The sequence below is a fragment of the Manis javanica genome, chromosome 11 (assembly GCF_040802235.1).
Source record: "Manis javanica isolate MJ-LG chromosome 11, MJ_LKY, whole genome shotgun sequence".
In the NCBI taxonomy this organism is placed as follows: domain Eukaryota; kingdom Metazoa; phylum Chordata; class Mammalia; order Pholidota; family Manidae; genus Manis; species Manis javanica.
In genome coordinates, this window is record NC_133166.1 from 100,693,618 (window position 1) to 100,710,563 (window position 16,946).

Here is a 16,946-nt window from a genome sequence, read left to right on the forward strand (position 1 = left end):
CAGCAAACCCTTCATAAAACTTACCAACTATAAGAGCATTACGTGAGCCTAATGGGAAAGAAAAATCACAAATACATTAGTCTGCACACAGCATGATCGAAAGGAGCTCTCAACCAGCGACACGTCATTTCAAAATCTAGTGTATCCAGTTGTACCAGCTTAAAATCCTGCAAACTACACCAGTGAGAGAGATGGACTAGCTGGTCTCTGAAGCTTGGAAGACGCTCCCTGACTCATGTTGAAACACTCTTGAAGGCCTGCCCTACCACTAATGTGCTCCTGACTTTTATAGCTCACAGGCTATAAACAAATCATTATTTATACAATGTGTGCAATAATAAAGTGATTTAAACAAAAGGCTCAGAAAAGGTCCTGAGGAGAGATGATGGGTTGAGAGGTATGAGGAGAGCATGGTTTGCCTTATTCTCATTAAGGGGTTTCTGGAAAGAATCAGGGGCTCCTATTATACTCCATAGCTCTTAGCACGTGCCGTAAATGTCACACCACATTCGATGACAGTATGGATGAAGCATGAACAGCAACCATGACTGGGCAGGGCGTACATTTCTTGCATTTGCACTTACGAGATGTACACGTGGCCAGAGGAGGGTGCCATGTGTTATCTGCCTGGCATTGGCTCTGGGGACTTCCTTCCAGAGTATACCCATCTTCACACTCCAAAGTTACATTATCTCCATAGTGATACACTCTTCTCATTTCCAACTCCTTCTGGAATCCTTTCATAAGCTGTGGGAGGCTACATTTTACCTCTGAAATTAGAAAAATCAGAAGGAAATAGCTACTTTATTGTGAATTATTAGTTGAAACTACCATAATAGAAAGATCTATGATCTCAAACCTACTTTGCCTTCAGCAAAGATGGGCCATGTTTTCAAACAAGAAGTACTGGCACCCCTCCGATATCTTATGATCTAAAATTTTTTGACTTTGATTTCTTAGGTAAACTAAGGGAATATGGAATACACTATACACACCTACTTTTTAAAATTGAGTATATTCCCTATGCTGTACAGTGCATCCCTGTGTCTTATTTCACAAGCTGGAAGATTGTATCTGTTAATCTTTACCTATTTTGCTCATCCCCTCACCTTCCATCCCCTCTGGCAACCACCAGTTTGTTCTCTATATCTACGAGTCTGTTTCTGTTTTGTTTCATTTGTTCATTTATTTGTTTTTAGGTTCAACCTATAAGTAAAGTCATAGGGTCTGTCTTTCTCCTCACTTAGTTCACTTAGTGTAATACCCTTGGGTCCATCCATGTTGTTGCCAATGGCAGGATTTCATTCTTTTTAATACCTGAGTAATATTCCATTATATATATATGTATATCTGTCCTTTTAACAAGGTTCCTGGATGCTATTGTTAAAGCTAAAGATGGAAAATAACTATTATAAAGCATACTTAAAGGGAACAATTATTAAGACAAAGTGAATCTTACTTAAATGAAAAGAAAGAACTGCCAAGAACATGGAATATATTTTTATTTTCATGAGAAGAACCTTCCCAGAGTCTCAGTTTGTATAATTAATATTTAAACAATTCCCTGAATCTTCATACTTCGTTATGTAACTAAAGCAAGGAGAAGTGAGCTTTCCAGTATCTGCAGAGCCTCAGGGGCTCTCTAACTTGTGCAATCCATTCTTTGCAGAAAAGCACAGCACAGGAGAGTCACTTACCATCTCTGTGATGGGCCTCAAATTTTCCATCCCTAAAATCAGAGGGCTGGGAGGACAAGAAGGATTTTGGAGACTTTCGGGCTGGGGGGCACCCTAGGATCCTGTAACCAGGACCGTCAGAGGACTAATAGCTCCTTCACCTTTGAAACACAGACATGTCCAAAACCCTTCCTATCTCCTCCCTGCTCTTAGCCTAGTGTTTCTAAAAAGAAAGAATAGAAAATAAATGAAATAAACAAAAAACAAAAATCACTAACTTACAGTTTTGCAAAGTCAAAAGAACCACATTTAAAAGGAGACAGAATACAATGCCATGTTCAAAAGCAGGGCTGAGCAGTGGTCTAACCCCAACAGCCTCACGCCGGTGCCGCCTATCACAGACTAGTTACTGATGTCTATACACCGCCGTAAGAGCAAGAATTGTACCCCACCCTCCTGCCCCATCAGATTCTTTGGAAACTAACACAAATAGCTTGTAGAAACCCCAGGACCATGCCTAGTCGTATTCTACATTAATAGTTTGATAATGTTTTTAACTCCATATTTTGTACCTTTTTGGAATATTGCCAACAAATATGTTAAAGTGAGAAGCTATTTTTGCAAATAGAAATAAAGGAAATAATGCCTGGAACTTCTTCCAGGGAAGAGATGAAATAAATGCCTCATGTTGGTCTTGGAGACTATAATGAGTCCCCATATCTAGTAATTCCAGGAATTAAATGATCTCAACCTCTTTGCAGTGTAGTTGACAGAAACTGCCTTACTTAAGGCTTCATTTTCCCTCTTAACAAAGTATACTTCTAAGTTCTTGTTTACCATCTACGGGAATTTGTGAGGACCAACTGTGACCCCCTGAGGTTCTTTAGAGCCGAAATAGTCTATTAGTTAAAGCCCATACAGCATTTTAAGTTGCAATTTCCGGTCTGTTGTATTACTGGGAATCCACTGGCTCTTCCTACTCATTGGATGGAGTTGGGGACCCTTGGGGAGCCTCCCTTCTTTCCTTCTGTTCTGCTTTTCTCCTCCTTTTTTGATTTGCATTTGACGATCCTCTCAGAAGTGCTCTGTCAGCCTTATTAGACTCGTGCATCAATCACCCATAAAAGCCCAGCAAGAATAAGAAGTACCTTTGCAATCCTGATCAAATTGGCTCCAGGTTCCCTGGTGCGTACAGAAAATGAAGGCCTTTCCCACTAACAGGTAGCCTGGGTCACAAGCGTAGGTGACTGTCATCCCAGGGAGATAGAGAGCTGCATGTCCTCCGATGAGATGCCCGTTGCGGATCTTGGGTGGAGGTGGGCATGCTAAGGGATTGTCCCCCCAAGGCACAAGGAAAGACATTCAGTTAGACAAAGAAGTCTGAACCCGCCAACACATGTGGTAATATCTCTATTAGAGCCGCAGGAAGACACAAGGCACTAAATGTTTGCTGATCAGCGGGAAGCCTGATTCTCTAAACGCAGATGTCTCAGCCTTTAAACAGGTTCATGACAAACTGCACCAGACTGGAGTACCACCAGATCTACAAACTACCAGTTCAGTGCCGTCTGTCCTCAGTGGAGGATGGAGCTTGTGTGGACAATCACAGACACAAATGACCCCTCTGATTCTCGGGTGCTGTCATTTAATGCCAGACTAATATGGAAAAGGAATGAGCTGCAGGGGCCAAGTGTGCAACCTTAAGCTCCACTTCACCAGGGCGTCCTGAGTTCCTTTTGCTAAATGTAGTCAGAGGCTGAGCAGAACACTTAGAACAGGAATAGAAATGTCTGCATCTCCATGTCTTTAATTATTTCTATAGCACCATCAATTCTGAAGTAAATTACTGCCATCAACATGTGCGTTTTGCTCTGCACACCCATCTTTCTAGTGTAAAGACCCTAGCAATAAAGATGGCATAACAGAGCATTTTCTTCTGCATTTGTTTTCAGTGCTTTCAGAATATTCCCTATAAACCTGGGCCTCACTCATTCTCTCCTTGCCAGCACACGCTCCTCACCCCCATGGGATAGGCCATCAAAGCACCAATGGGACACAGTGTGACATGTCTAGAACAGTCTGCTGTTCTCCTGGCAGGTCATTCTGTGTGTGACATTCACAGCAAAGCCATGTTCACAAGCAAAATGACTGTGAATATAGAAACCCGGAAGCTGTCACCTAGATATTCTAACCCATCTGTGGGGTGGGGCACGTGCACTGACCTGCAGGACCAGAAAGCGAACAGTGAGGGGCGGGGCTGCTCCAGACCCCGGTCCCTTGACTGTCACTCGTGCAGCGGAGGGTGCCCTCTCCAAGGAGGGTGAAGGTCATCCCTCTGTCTGGGTGGGGGTCACATGTGTAAGTTACTTCTTTTCCAAAAGGAAAGACTTCCTGAGGTTCTCCTGTGTGTCTCCCATTAAGGATAGCTGGAGGATTTGGACACAGGATTTCTAGAAAGAACACAATAGATTTGGGTCCATTAGATTTTCAATCAAAATGATTACACAGTAATGGTGCTTTGGGGCTGTGTTATGAATACACATTTTTCTACGAGAACACAACTAAGGTGGATGGAATGAAATGTGTGAGGTGTTTTCAGAGGAGGAGGAAACTGAGATGAGACCGGTTACAGTTTATGGCAGGAGTTCCAGGTCCTCTAGGTAGCTCCATTTTCAATCGCTTTGGGAGGTAATTCACTAATTTTTTTCCAGCAACCATTTGATTGTCTATTTTATGTCAAGCATCCTAAGATCCTGAGTCGACAATGAGGTAACAAGGCAGACAAGTTGGCCCCTAAAGATATAAAGTTCCATGCAAACCTTTGTAAATATGGACTCTCATTTTCAACAGATGGAATATTTCCTGATGACCCAAGACCACTGCCATCAGTACCAATATCAAATATACATTAGTGTCATCAGAACACACTTATCCTATAGGGCTCTTCACAGCTGAAGTAATGGGTTCCCGGGAGCCTTTTCCTTTTCTTTAGGGTTTTTCATTCTTCTAAGCTATCAGCCGTCATTTCTTCTTGCTTGTTTTTTTTCATAAGTTCTCTCCCTAAAATTAATTTGGTGCTTCTAATATAATATGATTGTAGGAATAGATAATCAAGCTTATCAGAATTGTGTGTATAAATAAAGTGAGGGCCTTAGTATATCAATGATTGACTTTCCAAACCTAGGTTTTATCTATGTGTTTGTATTTATCCAAATTTACTTATATATTTCTTTTCAGTTTATGTGTGTCACAAAGGTTGAGCCTGTTGGATGTCTGAGTTTCATATATATTGAATGTTCTTATAAAGTAGTCATCATCCTATAAGATGTCCAAATAGATTCCTAGCAAGGTATTTTAAGAAAATCCAAATGAAAATAAACATTTGCCAATCATTAGGAAAGAGGAGTTAAAAAAATACCTTGTTTTGCTTAATAAGCAGAGTAGGATAAATTGGTAATGTCTCAGTGCATAAAACACTTTTACCTATTTATCAATTTCCAAATCTTTGATCTGTTTTATTGAAGTGGGTGGTTTGGACATTTAGGACACCTCACCTCATCATTTCAAATACTGATCACCTATCTGCACCATACTAATTTATCATAGAAGTCAGTTCCTGCCATACCATTTTATATACTATTTTTTATGTGTTTGCTTGTTTATTTTCTTGCTCATTGTCTTCCTCTCCAAGTAGAAAATGAGCTCCTTAGGGCCAGGAATGAGACTTTCTCTTTTGTGCATCTCTGTGCATGGAAAGCCCTGGCACGTGCAGAGGAACCCCTTCCTCTGTAAGAACAGTGGACCACATAACAGGCTGAATCAATAGTTTAGATGTGTGAGGGGCTAAAAGGACATAAACATTTAAGAAACTCAGAAGTCAATGAATAAATAAATTTTTGTGTACCTTTATATCATCTGGTTTGTCCCCACGAAATTCAACACTGCCATTCAACTAGTGACTTAACAGATCAGTAACAGAAACACGTGATATGTAAGACCTATAAGACCTGTTTTGAAATTTTTCCACTGAACAAGTATGTTATCAGTAAGTTAGTTAAATAAAGATCCAGACAATGGGTGATTCCATGTTTTCTCAGGGGAGAAAAAATTAGAGGCTATTACTCTTTCTACTCACGTTCACACACAGGAACACTACTGTTCCAAAGGCTTTTCATTCCAGCCAAAACACAGTGACTAGCAGAGCTTCCTTTTAATCGGAACCTGAAGAGAAAAAGGAGCAGCCAGTGGGTGAGTAATTCCCAGCCGTTCCTTTATTTCTTCACTGATAGATGCTCAGCTTTCTCACTTCAGCCTAAATACCATTTGGTCCTAGGTTCAGATCCAGCTAAAAGTCTCATTTCATTAGGGACCTGAATCCAGTAGCTGGCAGATACTCAGAAGCCAAATTATTCTAAAGAATCACCATATCCTGTGACTGGCAAAGCAATCAGAACTTGTACACTTCCTAGTCACCCAGACATCAGAGCCCAGTGACACCTGGAGCCACTGACCCTGAGCGGGACTCCCCAGTGTGCCCTGGACCCACATCCCATCTCTCACTGGCAGCACTCTGACACTGAACTTCCCATTAGTGGATCATGAAGAAAAACAGCTCTCGATCTGGGGGAACAAAGCAGGGAACAATGGTAACGGCCAGACAGAGGCTCACAGAAGCACACTGGACTAAACGTTATGAGAAAAAAGGATAAAAGGAAGAGCCTTTGCCACCTCCAAATGCCCAGCTTATTATTGGATCCTGCTGTCCTTCTGAAGTTCGCTGATCATTACTTGGTGGTAGGGTCTTTGAATGTCAAAGATGCAGAGGAAATCACTAAAAATATCTGCCGTGTCACCTGATGTTGATACCTCCCACGGACAGTGCATACCGCTGAGAGTACTAGACCCGCATGAACAATGCTACTACCTGAAACAAGGTCAGCCACGATGATCCCAATGTCAAAGATATTACTGGTACAAAATGTGTGACTGGATTAAAAAACCCTTATCCCAACACAAAGTCCACTATTGACTGGTTTTGAGTTTTCTGAAACAGCCCTTGCCTAACTCATTTCAAATAATTTTTGTCTTAAACATTAAACTTTTTCCATAAAATTACATTTCCCTGGCTCCCACTAAATATTTACCCATTTACTGTTCAACCATGAATTCAAGGTCAGTGTCTATAATTCATGACTGTACTTGACATTAAATTATACTTGCCATTTTCTTTACCTCCAGATAGCGGTGCCACTGAGTTCTTACCCTTATTTCAAAACTACTCTGAAATTAATCTCCCTATGTATTTCTTTTTCATATGTCAGCCCCCCTCTTTGGATTAACCCTTGAACCCAAGAGAGTCATCATTGAGCACTGTGTCCCTGGTCTCGCTGCCAGGGCACACTCACCCCTCATCACAAACGAAGGACACTTGGGCCCCAAGCTGGAGAGTAAGTGGAGAGAGCACACGGCCGTTGGGGAGTTGCTCCAGGAAGTCAGGACATGATTTCACTAGGAAGAAATAAAATCAGGAGTAAGATTGCCACGTGAGGGACAAAGAGATTGATCAGTAAGTCAGATGAGAATGTAGGTACCTGCACACTGGGGGGCTGCGGGGCTCCAGTCTCCCTGGGGCGTACAGCGCAGAGCAGCAGCCCCTCTGAGCTCATAGCCCGGCTCACAGCTGTACAGCACTTCCTGCCCGGGGGGAAAGTTGTCCGTGTTCCTTGGGGTGTGCTTACCGTGCAGGATTTCTGGAGGGGGCCGACATGCTGGGGAAAGAGCAGCAAGTATATGGAAACATCTTTTGCTATATCCTGTCCCTGTCATGCAGCTTAAAAATCCTAATTAAGTAGAATAGACTTTAAAAGATCTGGTAGCCATGTTTTACTGATGAGCAAATGGAGGCTACAGTTCAGAGCTGTGACTAGAATCAAGGTTTCCCCAAAACTTAACTGTGTTGTTTTACTGAAACATCCCTAAGACTATAAGCAGAATTCCTTTTGCTTTCCAGTGCTAGCCATCCAGTACAGAGCTGGGGGTTCTGGGGGCTTATTCCACTCTTACACTTCCTAGAAAGGTCACCTTTTTGACAACAACTAGGATACCTTTAACTAAGTCTCAGCTAACAGCTCCTGCTACTGAGCTTCTTACGATCACGTGCCCCTTCATTTCGCCGCCCCTTTCAGAACTGTAAGCTTCTCGATCCCTATGTGCCAGTCCGATTCTTTCCACTCCTCTGCTAAGCCAGCCATTTCAGCATAAGAGGTCAAGAGAAGACACTGAGAACAAAATCCCCTTAAAATGAAAGGTATAGACTCCTAAAAGAGAGAACATACTGTTTAGAGCACATTTTGACTCATATTTTGGCTGTCTGCACCCACAGCCCAGTTGGTGTGTGCTCAGGGCATTAGAACACATTTAAGTCTCAATCTGAGCCATATAGACTTCAATAAAAATGAAAAAAAAATTTGCTTAGATTTGAGCAAGTCACTTCCCCAGTTTTCAGTAATAACATGGGGAACTGGAACAGAATGATTGAAGTCTAAGTAAGGCCTTTTTAATCTGATGCTGTCACTTTGGCCCCAAGGCACATTTGCCTACTGACCCCCTCCAATGAGAGATCTATGTCATTTTTCTCATTATTGTTTATTGTGCATTTCAGTAAACATTAGGCTCTGCGATTCCAGGCCTGGTTCTGTTATTTACTAGCTCTGTGACCTGGGACCTTATTTAACTTCTCTAAGACTCACTTTCCTAATGTAAAACGGGGATAGGCACATTTCCTGTTTCAGATATTCATTCTATTCATTCTGAGTATTAAATAATTTATATAACATACGTGCATTACAGATGAGACAGTAAACCATCACTTTTTGATGATTATTTTGATCACAGATAACGTAGCAGAGCTAGTATGATGTTTAGAGTATTCAATTTCATAGTTGTGGCATACACACCTGTGCACACACTTCTTCCTTAATTTCAACAACTCCTATCATTTATTTACATTGCCCCACATCCCCCAGCAGAGTCTCGGTGGATGAAACTCACCCCTGGAGCAGCCTGGCAGCTCAGGTACCCATGTGCTGTTGGCTTGGCATTGCACAGTGTCGGACCCTTTCATGACAAAGCCAGGATGACATCTAAATCTCACAGTCTCATTTAAGGAAAATAAACTCTTATTTTCCGACACTCTAACTCCATTTTCAACTTCCGGAGCTGTGCATTTATTAGCAGGAACACACTGAGGAGGGGGGCTGCTCCAAACACCACGCTGACCGCCTTTGCTGGTACAGTTTATTGATCGTTCTCCCACGAGGTCAAACAGCTTTCGTCCATCTGGTCCAGTGTGACACTGGTAAGTCACCACTGTTGCGTACTGAAAAACACTTCGATTGCTGCTGTAGAAGTCTCCATTGGATATGCCTGGGGGTGGCTCACAAGATATACCTAGGAAAAGGGAGAGTGTGATAAACAATAGCTTAATTCTTAATTTTTTAAGAAGTATTTTAGGTTCTGAGCAAAATGGAGGGGAAGGTACAGACTAGACTCCTGCCCCACGACATGCACACCTTCCCCCTTTATCAACCTCATCCCCGGAGTAGTACATCTGCTACAACTGATGAACCCACATGGACATATCCTTATCACCCCAAGTTCATAATTTATGTTAGGGTTCACTCTTGGTACTGCACATTCTGTGGGTTTGGAAAAATTGATAATGACCTATGTCCATCATTATCCCGTCATGCAAAGTATGTTCAGTGCCCTAAAACTCCTCTGTGTTATGCCTGTTCATCCCACCCACCTCCCCAACCTCTGGCATCCACCAATGTTTTTACCATCTCTGTAGCTTTGCCTTGTCCAGAATGTTTTTTTTACTATTAATTATTTTACTATGAATTTAAATAACAAATATAAAGAATCAAACGACTCTCTAAATGGTAACTAACTGCAATGCTATTATTTTCTTCTAGTAATTGCTGATAATCAGGCATGTTTACCTAGTTGAAATTTAGGTGTATGTTGTTCTGTTTATACTAATTTCATGTAAAAATATCCATGTATTATTATGGTTTACATATCTGTGGTTTTAGGTGGATAACTGATGCGATTTTATCATAGATTATTAAGATATTTACTTACTGCTGGGCTGTTTTTTCTTTTGGTTATTTAATAGCACCTTCGCAGGTTACATACACCAGGTCTGGCATTACTCTCGGAGCAAGAGAGGGGTGCCAGAGTCACGGCGAGGTTACTCGGTCTGTTTTTCTGTCCCCTTTTATTTACAGCCCATTGGGCCTCTGCACGTTATACCAGAGCACCCAGGAGCTTTCTAGTCACCTGTGCTTCAGAAAGAGAGCGGATGGTATCTGCAGAGGAAGCCGGGGAGCCGAGAGCGCAGGGGAGCCTGCCCCACCCCCACCTGCCGGGGTCGGGGAGAAAGCGAAGCTGGAGCGCGCAACAGGTGCACGCGCGTGGGAGGCGGAGAACCAGGCAGCCAGCCCCGCGGGGCAGAGGAGGCGGAGGAGAAGGAGGATCTTGAGGAGTCCCTCGCCCCGCAGCGACACCGAAACCCGCTGGCTTTCCCTGTAGCGACACCAGCGACAGCAGCGACCTCCTTCACAGAGGAGATCGAAAGCGGAAGGCGAAGGACTGCCCCGGGCTGCAGGTGGCAGCAGGAGGCACCCGTTTCTCTCCAGCAGCAGGACTCCCGGCCTGGAACCCCGGCTGGGGAGAGGGACTGGAGCCAGGCGACCAGCATTACAAAGAGCACTGGGGGGCGTGCTGGCTGCCATCGGCTTCGGGATGTCTGCAGGAAGTCAGCTCTCGGACCTCTGGGAGGACCCACACAGGGATCCCCCGACTGGGCTGTGGGCACCCACAGAGCCCCAGGGCTAAGCCCACACCTATCCCTGACTTGGCCGTCAGCTTTTTGTTCACAAGCCACTTTTTTTTTTAAACCAACACTCCCCATTGTAGCCCGAGCCCGCGCAGAAACCAAACACGAGCTATAGCGCCACCGTCTGGAAAACAGGAGAAATTTCTGTCTAATTGTCAAACTGGCACAGGTCTAGGGTGATGGCAGAGGCCAGACACTATGAAAAGTCACAGTAATATTACATCAAAAGGAAAATGATAATTCTCTAACAACTGAACCCAAAGGCATGGACTATTGTGATATAACTGATAATTCGAAATAGCTGTTGTAAAGAGATTCAATGAACTAAAAGAAAACAGAAAGGCAATTCGATGAATTCAGGGATAAAATTAATGCACAGAAGGAGTTTTTTTTGTTTTTTGTTTTTACCAGACATGAAAATTTTTAAAAAGAACCAGACAGAACTTCTGGAGCTGAAGAATTCAATGAATGAGATGAAGAATGTTTTAGAGAGCTTAGGACACAGGGCAGATCAGATCAAAGAAAGAAGTGCACCTTAGAGGACAGGAATTTAAAAATGACTCAGGTAGAAGATGAGAGAGAACTAAGATTTTTTCAAAGTGAAGAAACCCTGTGAGAGCTATCAAATATGATGAGGAAAACAAATATAAAAATAATTGTTTTAGCAGAAGCAGAAGAGAGGCAAAAGGGAGCAGAGAGTGTACTTACAGAAACAGTAGGTAAGAACTCCCCAAATTTGGGGAAGGAATTGGACATACCAGTCCAAGAAGCTAATAGAACACCCTATTATCTCAATGCAAAAAGACCTCCAAGACACAGTTTAATGAAACTGTCAAAAAACAATGATAAAGAATCTTAAAAGTTGTCAGGGAAAATAAAATAACCTACAAAAGTCAGAGAACTTCTCAGCAAAAACTCCACGGGTTAGGAGAAATTGGAATGACATAGTCAAAGTACTGAAAGAGAAAAATTGCCAGCCAAGAATATTTTAGCCAGCAAAGTTATCTTTAGACCTCTTTGCAAGAAATGCTGGAATGAAAAGACACACATTAGTGATATAAAAGCAATGGAAGTACATAATACCCTAGCAAAAGTGAAAAAATAAAGAGTCAGAATTAGAAAACTGTGATACTTCATTAGAATAGTGTATTAACCTCTTAATTAAAGTACAAAGCTTTCAGGAAAAGAGCGTTAATATTAATTATAACTACTGTAATTTCTCAATGAATTCACAGCATAAAAAGAGGTAAATTGTGACTCAAAAATATAAAGGGGGAGGAGTAAAAAGGTGAAATATTTATACAAGAATGATGATAAAGTACTCTAGATCAGCATAAAAGGATTGTTTTATCTATGAGATACTTTATGTAAACCACATGGTACCCACAAAGCAAAAATCTGTAGTCACAAAACATAAAAATAGGCAAGACTGAGCAAACTGCCATGGAAAACCACCACTTTACAAAAGGTAGACTGAAACAGGGAAAAAGAAACAAAGGAGATACAAAACAACCACAAGGCCAATGGTAAGATGCAGTAGTAAGTTGTTACATATCAATGATCACTCTAAATATAAATGGATTGAATTCACCAATCAAGAGTGGCTGGATGGATTAAAAAATAAGACCTAACTATATGCAGCCTGCAGGAAAATTATTTCAGCTCTGAAGACACACATAGGCTCAAAGTGAAGGGATGGAAGAGGATATTTCATGCAAGTGGAAACCAAAAGAAAAATAACCATACTTAGATCAGATGAAATAGGCTTCAAGCCAAAGATGATATTAAGAGACAGAGAAGGTCATTATATAATGACAAAAGATTCATTACATCAAAAAGATACAACAATCATGAATATATATGCATGCAACATTGGAGTACCACAACATATTAGGCAAATGCTAAGAGATCTACAGGGAAAAATGGATAATACACTAATAATAGGGGGCTACTTTTTCTCAAAATATTCAACCTACAGAAAGGGATAACAATAATGAAAATGGTGTGCTACTGGCATGAAAATAGACACATAGACCAATGGGACGTAAGAGAGAGCCCAAAATTAAAGCTCTGGTTACATGGTTAACAATTATTCAACAAGGGAGCCAAGAGCACTCAATGGGGAAAGGATAGTTTTTTTTCAGCAAATGGTGCTGGGAAAACTGGATAACACATGAAGAACAGCGAAATTGGACTCCTGTCTCACACCACTCACAAAAATTAACTTGAAATGGAACAAAGACTTAAATATAAGACCTGATACTATAAGATTCCTAGAACATAATGAAGGGAAGAGGGTCCTTAATATTGGTCTTGGCAGTGACCTTTTGGATATGACACCAAAACCACAAACAACAAAAGCAAAAATCAACAAATGGGACTATATCCATCTTAAAAGCTTTTGCACAGTGAAAGAGACAACAAAATGAAAAGGCAACCTACAGAAAGGGAGATAAATTTTTGCCAACCATGTATTGGATAAGGGGTTAATATTTGAAATATATAAAAACCTTATACAATTCAATAACAATAAATAATCTGATTAAAAATGGACAGAAGAACTAAGTAGACATTTTCCCAAAGAAGACACACAAATGGCCGACAGGTACATAAAAAGATGCTCAACATCACTAATCTTCAGGGAAATGCAAATTAAAACCACAATGACGTATCACCTCATACCTATCAGAATGGCTATCAAGATAGTAAGAGACCGTAAGTGCTGGTGAGGATGTGGAGAGAAGGGAACCCTTATGCAGTGGGTGATAATGTAAATTGGTACAGGTACTATGGAAAACAGTATGGACATTCCTCAAAAAAAGAAATGGAGCTACCGTATGATCTAGCAATTTCGCTTCTGGTTATTTACCCTAAGAAAATGAAAACACAACTCTCCAAGATATATGCATCCACCATGTTCATTGCAGCATTATTTACAATAGCCAAGATATGGAAACAATGAGTGTCCATCAATAGATGAATGGATAAAGAAAATGTGGTACATATATACGAAGGACTATTATTCAGCTACGAGAAAGGACAACATTCTACCACTTGCAACAACATGGATGGAACTTGAGCACATTATGCTTTATGAGGTAAGTCAGACAGAGGAAGAAAAGTACTGTATTATCACTTGTATGTGGAATGTAAAAAAGCCAAACTTGGGAAACAGAATAAAATTGTAGGTACCAGGGACTGGGAGCCGGGGAGTACAGGGCAGATGTTGTTTAAGGGCATACATTTAAAAAAGGCAGTGAATAAGCCCTGGCAATATAATTCACAGTACAGTGAATATTGACAACAAAATTATATTTATAATCATCAAACTTGCTAGGAGACTAGGACTTAATTATTCCAACTACTAAAAAGAAAGGATAGAGGTGCTAAGTATCATTACAATGGCATCATATTGCAATATATGAATGTATCAAATTATCATGTTACACACCTTAAATTTACACAATGTCATATGTAAAATGTGCTTCAAAAAAAAGAAGAGAGAAAAGAAAGTATTAAAGATAAGGTATAAGAAATGAAGTAATCACAGATTCAGGGGTAATAGAATAAGTGACTATGTTCTGCCATGACATAATAATTTAAAAAATATTGTTATGACTATGCACATGTTCGCATATACATATATAACCAACACTGGCTCAGTTAAATGTTATTAACCTGTATGTGTATGCTGACTTCTACTAAAAAGTTAAATATATATTGACTTCTACTAAAAATATAGAAGTGAAACATTTTTCATTAAAGATAGGCCCCTACAAAAGGTACCAGGCCTGGAAAATTTTTTAGGGTAACCTGAATTTTTTTCAGAAAATTTAAAATTTTTGGCAGGTTAAGGAGGTTGTATACATTCTCATTTATTTCTTTGATTCTTTGAGAGCTAATGGTATTTTCTTTTTGTGACTATTTTGAATAAAATGAATATTCATTGTAGGAAATTTATAAAATATGGACAAAAAGAAGAAAATGATAATGGCCTAAAATAACTATTCTTAACAATTTAATATATATTATTTCTAGTATTCATGTGTGCACATGTATGTGAGTCTATGGATATATTTTCTGCAGTATCATTATTGGTGGCTGAATATTATTCGGGCATGTAGATACATGGATATACTATCTATTTTCACTTGGATAAAGAATCTCAATCTCTACTTCTTCATGGTATACTTTTATCTTTCTTAAAAATATATCATGCCTTTTTAATAAGCCTTATGTCTTCCATTAGATATTTTAAAACCATTTAGACTTTTAACATTTTTTCACTATCATTAGTATTGTTGCACTGAGTGTCTTTGGACCGAACCCATGGGAAAATTCCATGATTATTTTCTTGGGATAAATTCTGGGAAATGGAATTACTAGGTCAAAGGGTGTTTGCATTAAGGCTTTTGCATGTATTGCTCAAAAGCCTTTTGAATTGTGTGCCCACTTTAATTGCCATCAGTTCTGCGTGGGATGCTGGTTCATGACAGCCTTAGCACTTGACCAGTTTGCAATCAGTCATTCTTCCCTGTTCCTCAGAGGTTTGGAGGTTCACTTTACAATATCCCATTGAAGAGATGGAGGTTCTGCTAATGAAGAGCATACACGGTAAGGGCATGAGCCTGGAGGAATCTGAAGGAAGAATACAGCAGAGCAGAACGACCAGAGGCTTGGAGAAACTGCCGAGACTTACAAGATCTCCTTTCATTGTTCAGAGTAAAAGTAACAAGCGGAATAACCTACTTGGGTTTACAATGTACTGTCAAAAGGTTGCAGAGACAAGTTTAATTTTCTCTAATTTCTTTTAAATTCGGTAGCTAGAAGAGTGATCCTTATACTGGAAAGAGTTTACTATTAAAGGAGGCAATAAGGGCTCTGTTACTTGAGTTCAGGTCCACAGTTTCAGATAAAAAACCTCTTAAAGCAAAGAAAAACCAGGAGAACCACATAACACACTTCAGTTTTCAAATGTCTGAGAGACTGCTCTGTGCAAGATGGATTGGATTATTTTTCTGTAACTCCAGGGGCAAATATGGATCACATGGAGGGAATTATGGGGGAAAATATTTCAACTCACTCTCACAAATGGGTAGCTCCTTATCCCAAGTGACGTTATTGCCTGAGAGGAGACAAGCAGCAGTCGGGGAACCGATGAGTCGATACCTAGAATCACAGAATGAAAAATGGTTTTTTGCTACACATATTCCCCGCTTAAACCATATGAGAAAATAATAGGACGATGTTACAAATCACAGGACAGATTAAAACATGGGAGACCTTGTCTCTATCTTCTAATTAGTTCTTTATTTCTAAGGACAAACTTAAATTCTTACCTGTTTCATCCATCTTCACTCCTATTTCCTCACAACTCAATGCAATACTTCCCTTGCTAGTCATTGGACATTTTGTACTTGTCCTTAAGGAAGCTAAAGAGTTATATATACAATATTATATATTACATAAAAAAGTATGTATACTTCTGAAAGGAAATTATAAACTTGATTAGTGGGGAAGATGTCTCATTGAAATATTTGCACTCTTTAGCTCCTAGCTTAGAGATATTCAAACATGGGGTGCTCCAGAAAAATCTGTTGATTGAAGGAAATAATGATGGCTTTACCCTAAAGATTCAGTAAATGAGAACCAGAGGAAACAGCTAATCATTTTCACACTTTAAATGTACTTATCCACCGTGTCAGAAAATCATCCAAAGAAGGCCACAAATCGTGGAACATTTCATCATCATTTTTATTTCATCATTATTTTTATTTATTAGGTATCTTACTGTTACTGCAAGACATGTCACAAAGGATGCTCAGCTATGTTGTTCATGTGATCCCCTGTCTAGCAAGGTTAAACTTGATTAAGTAAAAGGTGTACTGCAAAGTCATATCACAGTGAGGTGGTTACTGGACCAGCTAAGAACCCTGCCTCCTGACCACCTAAGGCGTGTGGTCAGGGCAGTCACCAACGGTCAGGGCAGTCACCAACTGTAGCAGACACTGCTGGTGTGTCTAGAATTCACTTTCCTCTTCTTCATTAATAACAGAACTCTTTATTTTCAACTGCACCACACCACTGGCTGTCTTCAATAAAGGCTTCATTTCTCAGCTTCCCTTACAGCCTGATTCAAGTGATTAAGTTCTGCTAGAGGGAGGAAGCGGAGTGCCAGGGGTCACTTCTGGAAAGTGTCCTTAAAGGGATGGATGGTGTTCCTTTCTTCCAATCTTCCCCTTCACTGGCTGGAGTTTGGACCATGAGTGGAGATGGAGTCTTAAATGAAGCGCTCCCAGGTTTGTGTGGATCATGGAACCACCAGATGACTTGTGAATTTTACAGTTTCTTCAGAGGACTGCCCATGG

At 40.4% G+C, this 16,946-nt stretch overlaps 1 protein-coding gene across 2 annotated transcripts in view; it reads right to left on the reverse strand.

Moving 5' to 3' along the window:
* Positions 1-16,946, reverse strand: part of CR1 (complement C3b/C4b receptor 1 (Knops blood group)) — a 130,022-nt gene that overhangs the window by 56,929 nt on the left and 56,147 nt on the right. Inside the window, exons 20-28 of one of the 2 annotated variants that reach the window (XM_073216998.1) lie at positions 15,662-15,747; positions 8,727-9,125; positions 7,268-7,444; positions 7,082-7,184; positions 5,812-5,897; positions 3,899-4,126; positions 2,825-3,001; positions 585-770; positions 25-48 (exon numbers count right to left, since the gene is read on the reverse strand). In XM_073216998.1, coding sequence (XP_073073099.1) covers positions 25-48; positions 585-770; positions 2,825-3,001; positions 3,899-4,126; positions 5,812-5,897; positions 7,082-7,184; positions 7,268-7,444; positions 8,727-9,125; positions 15,662-15,747 — 1,466 coding nt within the window. The remainder of the gene's footprint in view (positions 1-24; positions 49-584; positions 771-2,824; positions 3,002-3,898; positions 4,127-5,811; positions 5,898-7,081; positions 7,185-7,267; positions 7,445-8,726; positions 9,126-15,661; positions 15,748-16,946) is intronic. The other variant, XM_073216999.1, reaches the window with a different exon arrangement.